General features: G+C 42.9%; 1 protein-coding gene across 1 annotated transcript in view; it reads right to left on the reverse strand.

Moving 5' to 3' along the window:
* Window positions 1–448: 448 nt before the first annotated feature.
* LOC114897905 (40S ribosomal protein SA-like) overlaps window positions 449–14,970 on the reverse strand; it is a 41,886-nt gene continuing 27,364 nt past the window's right edge. The window contains 3 exon segments of the mRNA XM_029226963.1: window positions 449–822; window positions 825–902; window positions 905–1,212. Of these exon segments, the coding sequence (XP_029082796.1) occupies window positions 449–822; window positions 825–902; window positions 905–1,212 (760 nt within the window).

The following is a 14,970-nucleotide window of genomic DNA, read 5'->3' on the forward strand; positions in this document are numbered from 1 at the left end:
AAAACCTACATTTTAAAACAGGGTTTCTATTGAAGCTGCTCATTTGTGAACCATATAAATGATTAGGCAGAGAGAAGGAATTAATATTTATTCTGTTTTTTATTATGTGGCAGGCATTGTAATAGTCATTTTTAATCTATTGTTTAATAGTATTTTCCTGGTAACACTGTAGTGTAGATTTTTTTTTTTACAAAAACTCAAATAGTTTAAGTGCCATTTCCAAGGTCACAGAAGCTAAACCCAGGCTTTCTGGGTTTCAGCCAGACTTTCCCATTGCACTGGTTGTAGATAATTAAGACAGATTTCTTCTTGCTGTTACTTTATTCCTTCTTCCCTTCTCTGTTTAATGATCACTGCTTACCCCATCCTCTACCACTTTTCTTTCCTTTTACTTTTCCATTTATTTATTTATTTATTTATTTATTTATTAGCAACTGTTTATTTTCCATCAACCTATTCCTTCAGACCAGTCTGTGACCTCAGGTCGAGTAGCAGTGAACATGGGAGCTGGAGCAGTCCATTCACTCTGAAATCCCTTCTTGGTCACAGCCTTTTCAGCTGAGGCCTGCTCTTCCTTTTCAATCTCTTCAGGATCCCTGTAGAAGCAGAGATCAGGCATGATCTCCGACGGGTGTTCACGGGAGGTGGTGCCACACATGTGCAGAACTTCCCAGGCCAGCACCCAGCACATCAGACCCACTGAGTGGGCTCTCTTATTGCTACACAGGATGGCAATGTCCACATAGCACAGAGGAGAGTCTGTGTTACAGGGAGCGATGGTAGACAGGTTAACGTAAGACTCCTCTGTGAGAGGCTGGTGTCGGCCCCGGGATCAGTAACCACCGGAAGTCTTGGCTCCCCAAAGGCTGCCTGGATCTGGTTAGTGAAGGTTCCAGGAATGGAGCACCCACTATAGGAGTGGCTCTGATGGCAGCAGCAAGCTTCAGCACAACTCGCTGGCCAGACGATATGACACTGACATCAGCCAGGTTTTCAATGGCAACAATCGTGCAAGCTGCCAACAGAACCTTCTCCCAAGTTCTCTCCAGATTTATGATATAGATGCCATGTAGATTCCTTTTGTAGGTGTGCTGTTCCATTTGGAAGTCGAGGTTGGTGACACCTAGGTGGGTTCCTGCTGCAAGGAATTTGAGGACATCCTCCTCCTTTATTTGCAGGACATCAAGGGCTTCAGATATTGTGAAAGTTTCCCTTTAAGTTGTTATGGGAACGCAGAACAGCACAATATGGAACCGTGTCTGGGTAGTTCAGAAAGGCCCTACCCTTCCCCTTAAACAAAAAAATTTCTTGGCAATGTTATTTGTGTGTGTGTTTCTTAACTAGGTGAAAATCTGAAAGACAAATCATAAATTCCAGGATATAATAAAATTTCTTCTTTTAACTACAAAAACTTTCAGTTCTGAACTTATAATTATTTTTACATTTTAAGTGCAATAATCCAATTTCAAATATGTACTTTGTTTTAAATGCTTTTTTTAAAACGCCAGGGCCAAGATAGAGGAAAAGCTCTGGATTTATCCTCCCATGTGAAATAACTATAAATTCAGACAAAATATATGAAACAACAGGATTCAAGAAATTGGATCAGGTAACAGAAGACAGTGATCCCTGAGATGCAGGACACCAACTAGGTCATCCCCATGGTGGCCCTAACTTTCTGCCTAAAGAGTTTTTAGGCTGTGGTATAAGGAGGGGGAACCAAGCAGAGCCTAGTGGGCCCCCTGCACTGAACAGGTAGAGCTAATAGGGTTTAAGGAGGCAAAGTAACAGAGATGAGAGAGCTGCAGGTAAGGAGAACTCTAGAAAAACACAGAGGCTCCCCTGAAGTACTCAGTTGAGTGCTGTTCAGTGTATGTGTGTGAGGAAAGAACACCCTGAAAGGATAAAAGGGGGCAATACCTAGAGTCACACAGTAAATAGTATCTGTTATGACCAGCCAGGCTGGCAAACCTCCCAGTCCATGAAGCACTGGGTAGTGTAATCAGACTGGTCCTGCCTCAGTAGTGGGGCAAAAACACCCTAGACTAAATGCTGCTCTGGTTGGGCCAAACGAAGCTTAAAAGCAAAACCTGAAAGCATCAAACTGTTTCCAAGTACTTTATGTTCCAAACAAAGGCCAAGAACATTTATGAAGTACACAAATACGCAGCATCCAGCAAAGTACAGTAACAGGGATCCTGTAAAAATGACCAAACGTATAAGGAAGTAGAAGAATGTGGCTTAAAAGGAGGAGGAAAATCTATCAATTGAAACACCAGAATTGACACAGATGATAGAATGAGTAAAACAAACAAACAAAAGCCCCTTTAAAACGGTAATTCAGAAAGCTAGGCGTGGTACAGCCACTGTGGAGAACAGTATGGAGGTTCCTTAAAAAAAAAACCAAAAATAGAGCTGCCATATGATGCAGCAATCCTGCTCCTGGGCATATATCCAGAGAAAACCATATTTTGAAAAGACACATGCACCCCAGTGTTCATTGCAGCACTATTTACAATAGCCAGGACATGGAAGCAACCTAAATGTCCATCGACAGAGGAATGGATAAAGAAGATGTGGTATACGTGTACATGGAATATTACTCAGCCATAAAAAAGAATGAAATAATGCCATTTTCAGCGACATGGATGGACCTAGAGATTATCATACTGAGTGAAGTAAGTCAGACAGAGACAAATACCATATGACATTGTTTATATGTAGAATTTAAAAAAATGGTACAAATGAACCTATTTATAAAACAGAAATGGAGTCACAGATGAAGAAAAACACGTACTGTTACCAAGGGGGGAGGGGGGGAGGGATAAAGTGGGAGATTAAGATTGACATATACACGTTACTATATATAAAATAGATAACTAATAAGGACCTACTGTATAGCCCAGGGACGTCTTCTCAATACTCTATAATGGCCTATATGGGAAAAGAATCTAAAAACGAGTGAATGTTTGTATAACTGATTCACTTTGCTCTACAACAGAAACTAACACAGTTTTGTAAATCAACTAATACTCCAATAAAAATTAATTTTAAACAAAGCTGGAGGAAAATTAAACATGATAACCAGAGAAATGGAAGATGAAGTCCAAGTTGAGCTTCTAGAGATGAAAACTATAATGTCTGAAATAAAAAATATACCAGGTAAGATTAGCAAAAGATTAGACATAGTAGGAACAAAGATCAGTGAATTTGAAAATATAGCAAAAGAAACTATCCAAGTTTGTTAACCTCTTCTTATGCAATGTGCAATCCGTTGTTAATCCCATCCAGTGTACTTCTTCATTTTGTAGTTTTCATCCTAAAAGTTTGATTTGTGTCTCTTTTATAATTGTCCATGTTTCTACTTAAATTTGAAATGAAATAACTATTTTAATGTCCTTGTCAGCTAAATTTAACATCTGTATCAATTCTTTGTCATCTTCAAATGGCTGATTGATTTCTTCCCCCTCACTATGGTCATATTTTTATGCTTCTTTGGATGTCTAATAATTTTTTATTGGATACTAGACATTGTGAATTTTTTTTGTTGACTGTTAGATAGTTTTGTATTCCTATAAATATTCCTGAGCTTTGCTCTGGGATGCAGCTAAGTTATTTGGAAGTCGTTTGATCCTTTTAGGTCCTCCTTTTAAGACCTGTTATGTGGGACCAGAGTCATGTTTACTGTAGGGCTAATTGCTTCCCAATACTGAGGAAGACATTTCTGAGTACTCTACCCAACACCCCATGGATTATGAGGTGGGAACAGGCACTATTCCTAGTTAGTGTGAGCACCAGGCACTTGTCCCTCTAATCCTTTTGAGTGGTTCTTTCCTCAGTCTCAATACTCTCCTCACGTTAATACACTCATCAGTATTCTGTAGAAGTCATTAAAGGGACTCTCTGAGAATCTCTGAGGTTCTCTCTCTGTGCAGCTCTCTCCTCTCTGGTACTCTCTACTGGAAACTCTAGCTACCTTAGTTTCTCTGGACATTCAGAGAAATGTCTCCTTATCTCATGCAGTCTTCTGGGCTTTTCCAGGTTTGCCTTTCCTAACCACAGTAGGATTTCTCCCAAGAGAGTAAGCCTGGGCAATCATAGGTCTCACTTTGTTTGTTCCCCATCTATCAGGGATCACTGTCCTCTGTTGCCTAATGTGAAATGTCTCAAAACCACTGTTTTGTGAATTTTGTCCAGTTTAATAGTTTTAGGCAGGAGGGTAAATCTGGTCACTGTTATTCCATCTTAGTTAAGAGTAGAACCCCTGGATGATTTACATGTAATTTAATTATTGACTTGGTTGGCTTTATATCTACTATGTTGCTCAGGGTTTTCTGTTTGTTCGATTTGTTCTTTTCCATTATTTTTCTTTTCTTGCTCTCATTGGTATTAATGATTTATTCGTGATTTCATTTTATACATTATTAATTCATTCGTTACTTTTTAAAAAGACTTTTTTTAGAGCAGTTTTAGGTTCACAGGAGAATAAAGAGGAAGGTACAGAGATGTCCCATGTACTCCATGTATGTACACCATACATGCACAGCTTTCCCTGTTATCAACATCCCCCACCAGAGTGGTCCATTTGTTACAGTTGATGAATCTACAATGACACATCATAATTACCCAAAGTCCATAGTTTACCTTAGGGTTCACTTGGTGTTGTAAATTTCATGGGTTTAGACAAGTGTATAATGACATGTAACAATATCATAGAGTATTTTCACTGCCTTAACAATGCTTGGTGCACTGTGTATTCATCCTTCCCCCTCCCCAACCTTGACATCCACTGCTCATTTTTCTGTCTATATTTTTGCCTTTTCCAGAATGTCCTGTAGTTGGAATCATACAGATATAACCTTTTCAGATTGGCCTATTTCACTTAGTAATATGCATTTAAGGTTCCTACAGGTCTTTTCATGCTTGATAGCTCATTTCTTATTAGTGTGGAATAATTTTCCATTGTTTGGATGTACCACAGTTTATTTATCCATTCACCTACTGGAGAACATCTTGGTTGCTTCCAAGTTTTGGCAATTATGAATAACGCTGCTATAAACATCTGTGTTCAGGTTTTCGTGTGGATGTAAGTTTTTAACTCCTTTGGGTAAATATCTAGGAGCACAATTACTGGATCATATGGTAAGAGTATGTTTAGTTTTGTAAGGAACCGCCAAACTGTCTTCCAAAGTGGCTGTATCATTTTCCATTCCCATGAGCAATGTAGGAGAGTTCCTGTTGCTGCACAACCTCACCAGCATTTGGTGTTGTCAGTGTTCTGGATTTTGGCCATTCTTATAGGTGCATGGTGGTATCTCGTTTCAATTTGCATTTCCTTGATGATATATGAGGTAGAGCATCTTCTCATACACTATTTGCCATCTGTATGGCAGTGCTGAAATGTCTTTTAAGGTCTTTGGCCAATTTTCTAACCAGGTTTTTGTTTTCTTATTGTTGACTTTTACTAGTTCTTTGTATATTTTAACAGTGCTTTATCAGATATGTCTTTTGCAAATATTTCCCTCCAGTCTGTGGCTTGTCTTTTCATTCTCTTGACATTATCTTTCACAGAGCAGAAGTTTTTTTTCTTTTTCAGAGCAGAAGTTTTAAATTTTAATGAAGTCCAGATTTTCAATGATTTCTTTCTTGAATTGTGCCTTTGTTGTTGTGTCTAAGTCATCACCATACCCAAGATCATCTAGGTTTTCACCTATGTTACCTTCTAGGAGTTTATAGTTTTATGTTTTACATTTAGGTCTTTAATCCATTTGAGTTAATTTTTGTGAAGGGTGGTCTGTGTCTAGATTCATCTTTTTTGCATGTGGATGTCCAGTTGTTTCAGCACCATTTGTTGAAGAGACTGTTTTTGCTCCAATATATTGCCTTTGATCCTTTGTTAAAGATCAGTTGACTCTATTCATACAGGTCTACTTCAGGGCTCCCTATTCTGTTCTGTTGATCTATATTTTCCCAGTCATGCTGTTTTCTTGACATCAGTGTAGAATTCTGGACCCAAGATCTTTCTTGCTGTCCCTGGGGGTAGAGGATTTTTACTTCTACTCTTCCTCTAGCAGTGATGGTTCTTTGCCTATTTCCTGGGGGAGAGTTTCCTACCTTGTCCCAAAAAAGGTGGATTTTACTCCTCCTCTTCTCTCAGAAGCCGTGTATCTATAAGGTGCACTCTCTCTCCCTCAACAGCTTAGGGCTTTTGCTTCATAGGAGAAAAGGGTCCAGGGAAGCAACAGGGCTTTGTGCCTGTCCCACTCAGCCATCATTACCTTCTTCCCTCCTGTGTCAGAGGAGGCTCTCGTCAATCTGCTCCCCTGCGCCCAGTCTTTCTTGTGAGCACCCAGTAGAGGTTCATGAAGAAGAGCTTACAAGTGAAGCAAGCTCTCCTGGTGCCTAGTGCCCCCACTATTCCAAACTGACATGCTGACGCACTCTTGGCCTCCAAGAATTTGTTAAGCTTTTTTTTTTTTTTTTTTTGCGGTACGCGGGGCTCTCACTGTTGTGGCCTCTCCCGTTGCGGAGCACAGGCTCCGGACGTGCAGGCTCAGTGGCCATGGCTCACGGGCCCAGCTGCTCCGCGGCATGTGGGATCTTCCCGGACCGCGGCACGAACCCGTGTCCCCTGCATCGGCAGGCGGACTCCCAACCACTGCGCCACCAGCGAAGCCCTTGTTAAGCTTTTAGTTTACTTTTTACTTGTTTGTTTAGCAGCCTCATCTTTCTCCCAGGCTCTGCCAAAAGAGAGATACTGTGTGTGTCCCACCTTGCCTTTGAGGGTCTTGTTCCTCCTTGGAATCTGGTTAACTTAGTTGCCTTGTGAACTCAGATCACTCATGGGCTCTATAAAAGTTATAATTTTATAGCTTATCTAGCTTTTACTCATTGTTAGGATGGGAATAACATTCTTTCCAGCTCTCTTCATCCTGAGAGAAAGCCTCATTCTCTTAGCATCAAATTCGCTCTTTTTTAAAAAAAATTTGTTTAATCTTTTAAAATTATTATTATTATTATTTTTTTTTTTTTTGGCTGTGTTGGGTCTTCCTTGCTGCACGCGGGATTTCTCTAGTTGCAGCGAACGAGGGCTACTTTTCATTGTGGTACGTGGGCTTCTCATTGCGGTGGCTTCTCTTGTTGCAGAGCCTGGGCTCTAGGCACGCGGGCTTCAGTAGTTGTGGCTCACGGGCTCTAGAGCGCAGGCTCAGTAGTTGTGGTGCACGGGCTTAGCTGCTCCATGGCATGTGGGATCTTCCCGGACCAGGGATCGAACCTGTGTCCCCTGCATTGGCAGGTGGATTCTTAACCACTGCGCCGCCAGGGAAGTCCCCAAATTCACTCTTTTTCTTAATGGCCAGAAGAGATTAGTCTCCCATTTCACACAGAGGAAACTGAGATCTTGGAGAGGTTATCCTCCTCGACTGGTAGGTGATGATGGTGGGACTCCTCAGCTACCAGAAATCTGTGAGGTCTTCATTGGGATGGAGGGACAGGATGAGACAGCAGAAAGCTTGGGCACCCTGGGAGGTGAGAGAGCATGGGGAATAGAGGCTATCCAGAGGGTGAGGGTCCAAATATTCACACATCTGTCAGAGGCAAGAATCTAGCTATCAACCAAACCAAAAAGCCTGACTGGGTGGCTTTCTGAAACATCACTGGCCAGGAATTGACCCACCCAGGGTAGGGGAGGAGGATTGTGGAGGACGGTGATGATGTATCCACCACACCTCTGCTTTACACTCAGGATCCAGGACGATGCCTCACACCCCCTCCACTGCCTGACCCCCTGACCTTCACAGCTGTGCTCTCCGCCACTCCCAGCCTACTCCATACTCCTCCACGATGCAGACACACTAGCCTACTTGCTGTTTTTCAAACACACTCCTCCCTTTCCTGACATTATTGACTTCTTCAAGGTGTTGCCTGAACCTGTAATGCCCTGTCTGACTCTCACAAAATGCCCTCAGGTCTGCCTTCCAAAGCTGAAGATAGGGGGGAACAACTCTGTATGTATATGTGTGTGTGTGTCCATCCAAGAGAGTGATGAGGGCAACAGTGTGCATTGTGTATGTGAAATGAAAGTAAGGCTCTGGGTGTGACTGGCAGGAGGAGGGCACCCCAGCAAAGGTGAGGGATGGTTCAGAGGGCACTCAGAGGGGAGCAGAGACAGGCAAACATGGGCTTGCTCATTTTATCACAATTCTAGAGCAGCCCTGGAGAGATGCATCTCATCCATCAGTGCTAATGTTTTGGTAAGACGTAAGTGTCTAGCTACAAATGAGACAGAGTTAGCGCAGCAGGGTAACGATGACAGCTCTTGCTGGGGATGCTCTTCCAAGCCAGCTGCATGAAAAGGGACCCAGTGAGGTTGCCCCTGCTACAGACAGAGGCGCAGACAGGGTAGGCACACCTAGGTGAATGGCTTGAGGGGTCGCGGAAGGTCTAATGCTAGAGTGGATGAAATCCCACGATTAGGGATTCAATACTTTACCATGCCCTCCATACCATGTCTTTTAAAATGCAAATCTAAGAAGGGTGATATGTTTAATTCCTTTGGTTTGGTTTTATGTGAACAGCATGGGTTTTGAATCCATTAGAACTGAGTTCAAATCCTCACCCTACCAATTACCAGCGATGAGCGCTACGAACCTTTTGTTTTTAGTCTTTAAGCCTTCTGAGCATTCATTCCCTCGTCTGTAAAATGAGGACAATGATACCCACTTACAGGTATGTGAGGATGAAGTGAGATGGTGAACATAAAATGCCTCACACAGCGTATCCCACAAGAGTCACCCATTCACCCATTCGTTCACCAAATATTTATTGAGCACCGACTAAGTGCCAGTCACCCCCTCTACATGCCGGGCATTCAACAGTGAACAGGGCAAATTCCCCACCATCATGGAGCTCGTATTGTAGAACAAGGTGATAAAAAAGTAAATAAACGGGTAAATATAAAGTATGTCAGATAGTAAGTGCTCCAGGGAACAACAGAGCAAGGGGGTAGGGAGTATGGGGAAGGGGCATCATTCCAGTTTTATATGGGGTGTTCAAATGCCTCTTCCTTGAAGTGATATTTGAGCAGGGCCTGAAGGAAGTGAGGGTGTGAGTGCCAAAGATATGGGGAGAGAGTTGGTAGAGGAGCAAAGAGTGAACAAAGGTCTGGATCCTGTGGCAGGCTGAGCAAGTGTGAGGGATGAGGGAGGGCAAGGAGGCCAGGGTGGCCTGAGCAGAGTGTGGACAGGAGCCATGGGAGAGGAAGAGGGGCCAAGGGTGTTATATGTCCTGTAGGACTTGTGGGCCCATGAGAACCACAGCTTTTACCCTGAGATGGAGCCGTGGGAGGGTCATAAGAGAGGGGTGGCCCATGTTCACCCGGGGTGCTGTGTGGAGTGTAGATTGCAGGAAGGGGAAAGGTGTAGACACTGGGAGACCGTTCAGGGAGCCATGGTGATGTAAGGAAATGTTGTCTAGGACCTTGGTCCAACTGTGTGGCTGGTGAGAAGAGATCAGATCCTGTATAGAAAGTGGAGGCCACAGGATGTGCTGGTGAATGGAATGTGGTATAAGAGGGACAGCAAGGGGGACTACAAGGTGTTTGACTTGAGCGACTGGAAGGACAGACGTGCCAGTTACTGAAATGAGGAAATTGAAGGCAGTGGGCTACAAGTTGGTTTTGGACGTGTTTGTTGGACACCCAAGAGGAGCTGTCAGCAGACAGATGGATGCATGAGTCTGTCATGCAGAGAAGAGGTTAAGGCTGGAGGGAGCAGTGGACAGAGAGAGGTAGGGCAGTGTCTGGGGACCGTCTCTTCTTTCTCTCCATGTAGGTATGTCTGTAGGGGGGCACAAAGAAGGCACTGGAAGGAGGGCAGGGCTCTGACAGTTCACACCTAGGCCCCACCCCTTCCTAGTATGTGTTTTTTCAGATGATTGTCTGCTTTGAGCTCATTTGTTTGTCCGTGGAGGAGGAGCTGGACCAGATCATCTTAAGGTCTGACACATCATGGCCCTGTGAGTGTCTCATGGAGATTCAGACTCACTTAGAAGAGGTAACACAGCAAACCATCCATAACCTGTGTGGGTCCATCTATCAGTTATCTACCTCGGAAGCAGAGGAAAGATCCTGAGGGTTAGAACCCACAGAAGCAGGTGCTAAGGGCGGGGGTGAGAGCCCATCTGGAAGGATGTGGGTGCTACTCTTCAGAGTAGTAGGGGCAAAAGATGGGTTTTGCATTGCTGCCCAGAGCAAGAAAGAGTGGACTGCCCACCCCTGCTCTCCAGGAGCCTGGCCATCCCAGCTGCTGAGTGGCCTGTTCATTTTGCAGCTCAAACCTGAAAGCTCCATTTTCCTAAGAGAATTGACTGCCTTTCCTAAAGGAGGCCGTTTCCCTGCCTGAAAGCACTGATCACACTGCAGCTGCACAATTCGGTACAGGCTTCCAGTTCTACAACTAACTGAAGGAAACAGTTCTTTGGCCTGAAACCCGCCAGTCTGTGATTGGTGACCCCTCAGAGAGTGTCCTAATGAGGCAGAAACTTCACTTGATAAGAGATAAATTAAACCGTGCCGTTAGTATTTCAAGTTATCAAAAGGGGGGCACTTATGGAATAAATTATCATGCAATACAAAACAAAAGCAGGGCTTCCCTGGTGGCGCAGTGGTTGAGAGTCTGCCTGCCGATGCAGGGGACGCGGGTTCGTGCCCTGGTCCAGCAAGATCCCACATGCCGCGGAGTGGCTGAGCCTGCGCGTCCGGAGCCTGTGCTCCGCAACGGGAGAGGCCCCAACAGTGAGAGGCCCGTGTACCGCAAAAAACAAACAAACAAAAAAACAAAAGCAGTCAAGTCAAATTAAGCAAGAATATAAGTTAAGCCATGAGTACAGAGCATGCTGGGATTTAAGTAAAAATGGTTGAGAATTACAACCAAAAAGTGGCTCCTTGCCAGGGTCGTGTTGGTCAGAGGTGATGCCCATGGTCAGAGGGTCGACAGAGTCCTAGGTGCACGCCATTCACAGCGGGGAATCGGATGCCACCTCCATTGGTCCAAGGAAGGCAGAGACAAGGATGATAGAGGGCGCTCAAACTCTGGTGTGGAAGACTCACCTTTCAAGCTGAAGGGGAGATATGTCCATCCCCAGAGATTCAGTATGTCTGGGATGTGGCCTGGGATTCTGTATCTTAACAAACACCTCAAATGAGTCTGCTTCAAGTGATCCTGTGCCACCCTTGAAGAAGCACTGGTATAGGAGGGGAAGGTCCCACCCAAGGAGGCTGGGGACTAGGGGAGGGTTTCAGTGTTTTAGCAGTGAGTTTTGCTGGCAGTGGAGATGGAAGCCTGGCCCTGGACATACCAGCAAGGCAGCAGTAGGATCAATTGCTAATTGAACCTGTTTGGGCTCATCCCTGGTGGCCAAGTATTGGGTCCATGTAGACAAGACCTACTCTTAGCCCCCAGATGACAGGCAGGGGAGTGGAGAAACTAGGAAGGCCGGTGGAAGATGTCTGTGACTCCACCTGGGATGAATAGGGAAGGGAGAAGAGGACCATTGGCAAACTCTATGATATGCCAACAAACTTTATGAGGGGCGTGTATATCTATTTGTGTTTCAACCATGGCTGACTTTGATAGGAAAGGACTTTGTTCCCCAAAGATTCATAAACAGGAGAGTTACCACTGGTACTCCCTGGCTGAGTATAGGAGGACTTGTACACAGTTAAATTTTACAGAGAAGAAAGCCCGTCACAGAAGCTTCCTTGTTGATCTAAAATGGGAGAATGCATTCTCAAGGGGTGGGCTTGCATGGCATTTCCCTGCCTCCTGGTGTGGAGGAGAGGGTAGGTTCTCCCATGAGGATGTGTAAACTCGCCAGTCTGTGGTTATGGATGAGGCCCCATTAGCTGGAGTGACCACCCCATGTAGGCTCATCACCTCCACCTATGCCAACACAGTACTCTAGAAAAAGTACTAAAGTACTAGAGTACCTGGGCGATGAGACAGGTAAGCAAGTAATAGAGAAAGAGGGTGCAGACGCATCTCAAACCAGGCAGTAAAATTAGTCAACTTTTCAACCTGCAGCTGGAATAGAATCATTCAGCTGAGATCATAATTTTGTTTCCTGAGGTAGCAATTTATAACCCTAGACAGGTATAAAATAACTATAGAGATAATGAAACACTGGATGCAGAATTCTTTCCAGTGGGTTATATTGTATGGGATTTGTAACAAGTCTTGAAATCATTCTACTGCTTTATATATGCTTTGTCTGCTTTTCTGTTTTTATGATGTTGGAAATGGGTAAGAGAATCTGACACACCACATTTGCAAGACTGATTTATTAATTTGCAGTTCTCATAATTGCTGAGAATAATTTTTCTCTTGTTAAGTCTGCCACGACAGGAGTTTCAATTACCTGGAAGAATCCAATATATTGAATTTGTGATTGTACTTTCAAATGTCTGAGGAAGTGTGATTAATTAAAAAATAAATGAAGTAAATGTTTAAGAAGGATTTAATCTGTTAAACTTAAGTTAATTGACATCAATCAAAGAGCCAGTAGAAACAATTTTTATACTTCTTTTTCATTGCTGGATTTGTACAGACAAAACTGATTTGTAGATTGAGCTCGAAGGTTTAAGATAAACTAGGCTTTAAGAATTAAAACTTTGATATATTGCATATTAGATTTTGAAAAAAAAACCACAATGAACTGTAATTAGTGTTTTCAAGGTACAGAAGTCTCCTTTCTCCATATGAAGAAAAGAAAAGAAAAAAATTATAGCCACATTCTCATCAGCTCCCTGCAGGATTGCTCCAGGTCTTGCTCCAAATTGGTTGTTATTCCTCTTATTAATTTCTGCCAACCTTACGAGTCAAAAATGATATTTCATTATTGCTTTAATTTACATTTCTATGACTACAGAGAGGCTGAACATCTTTTCATCTTGAATTGGACATTTATGGTGGTGTCAGAATTTCTGCTGAAGCCTGAAAGCTAAAAACAGTACGTGATACCGTGTGTGGGAATGTAAACTGGTACAGTCACTGTGGAAAACAGTATGGAGGGTCTTCAAAAAATTAAAAATAGAAATACCATATGATCCAGCAATTCTACTTTGGGAAATGTATTCAAAGAAAATGAAAACACTAACTGGAAATGATATATGTGCCCCCAAGTTCATTGCATCATTATTTACAACATCCAAGTTATGGAAACAACCTAAGTGTCCATCACTGGATGAATGGATATATAAAATATATATTATATAAATTAATATATATTTATGTATATTAATATGTATTATTTAGCCATAAAAAAGAATGAAATATTGCCATTTGCGACACCATGGGTGGAACTTGAAGGCATTATGCTAAGTGAAATAAGTCAGACAAAGACAAATACTACATGATCTCACTTATATGTGGAATCCCCGCCCCCCACCCCCCCAAAAAAAACCCAAAGCTCATAAATACAGAACAGATCGGTGGGCTTGGCAAAAAGAGTGAAGAAAGTCAAAAGGTACAAACTTGCAGTTATAAAGTAGATAAGTGATGGGGAGGTAATGTACAGCATGGCTACTATAGTTAATAATACTGTATTGCATATTTGACAGTTGCTAAGAGTAAATCTTAAAAGTTCTCATCACAAGAAAAACATTCTCTAACTATGTATGGCAAAGTCCTAGGACCCACCACTGTGCTCACTCACTAATTGGATGCTGCCCCAGAAGGACACAGCTCATTCCAAAGCCAAGGCCAATCCTGTGGGCACTGCAGCGGGAGGCTGCCCTCCTTTCAACTAAATGGCAAATTCTTTTTTTGAGGGGAGATCCAAACAGCACACCTCCATGGTTGCCACGTCAACCAGTGGGATTAAATTACATTTAACTAGTGATGAAATACCCCCTCCTTCTATCCCTAGGGCAGACAATGCTGTATTCTACAGGGCTCCACAGAGGGCCTCCAGCAAGATTGAGCCCTAGTTGCCTACAGCAGTAACCAGCTTGATGGCGCACCCTTGGCTTGATTTACCCTCCTTCCTTTGACTCTTTCCCTAGTCCCTCACATCTGTTCCCCGCGATCACTTCTCAGGTGATCTGCGTACAAGCCCTGGTCTCAAACTCTGCTGTGGTGGGAGCCCAGGCTGAGAAGCTGGCTTACTGCGTCTCTTAGTTCAACAGTGCCCTCTTCTGTTGGTACAATGGAGTTCAGGTTCTTTGATGAAGGGTGGTGTGTGTGCCATCATTAGTGGCATGCTCCTGATTCTGTGATACTCTCTGTTTCTAAGGACACTTAAATTCAAATGTTTCTTCCTCCCTTCCTTTCACTATCAAGCCTCTAAGGGATACCTCCTCCTTCCAAATTACCCCCCCCCACCCCGTCCCCTTAAGTGCTTAAGGCTCACATACTTTCTCTGCTATTGTCATGCTATTACTGCTCTCCTTTTCTATTTCATAAGGCATTACCATTATTACTGTACTAGATAGTCAATATTACTTAGATTTACTCACATCTTTACTATTTTATTTTCTCATTATTCTTTCCCACATATCAGATATTTCTTCTGGAATAATTTTTCTTCTTTCTAAAGAATCTTCTGGATTTGTTTTTAGTGATGGTCTTTGGTGGTCAACTCCTTCAGTTTTTGTTTGCCTCAAAATTAATTTAGTTAACCTTTGTATTTGAAAAATATTTTTTATTGTTGTATAATTCTAGTTATTTTTTCTCGCAGCAAATTAAAGATATAATTCCACTATATTCTGTTGTTCATTATTGTCTTTGAGCAGACACTTATCTGTTTAATTGTCAATTTTAGAGCCAATTTCTCTTTTCTCCGCTTCAAAGATTTTTTTATCTGCTGTCCTGTAGTCTTTACATGGATTTACTTATTTATTTATTGGCCATGCCGCACAGCATGTGGGATCTTAGTTCCCCAACCAGGGGTCGAACCCGCACTCCCTGCAGT

Source organism: Monodon monoceros, unplaced genomic scaffold (genome assembly GCF_005190385.1).
Source record: "Monodon monoceros isolate NGI ecotype Baffin Bay Population unplaced genomic scaffold, NGI_Narwhal_1 Super_Scaffold_18, whole genome shotgun sequence".
NCBI lineage: Eukaryota > Metazoa > Chordata > Mammalia > Artiodactyla > Monodontidae > Monodon > Monodon monoceros.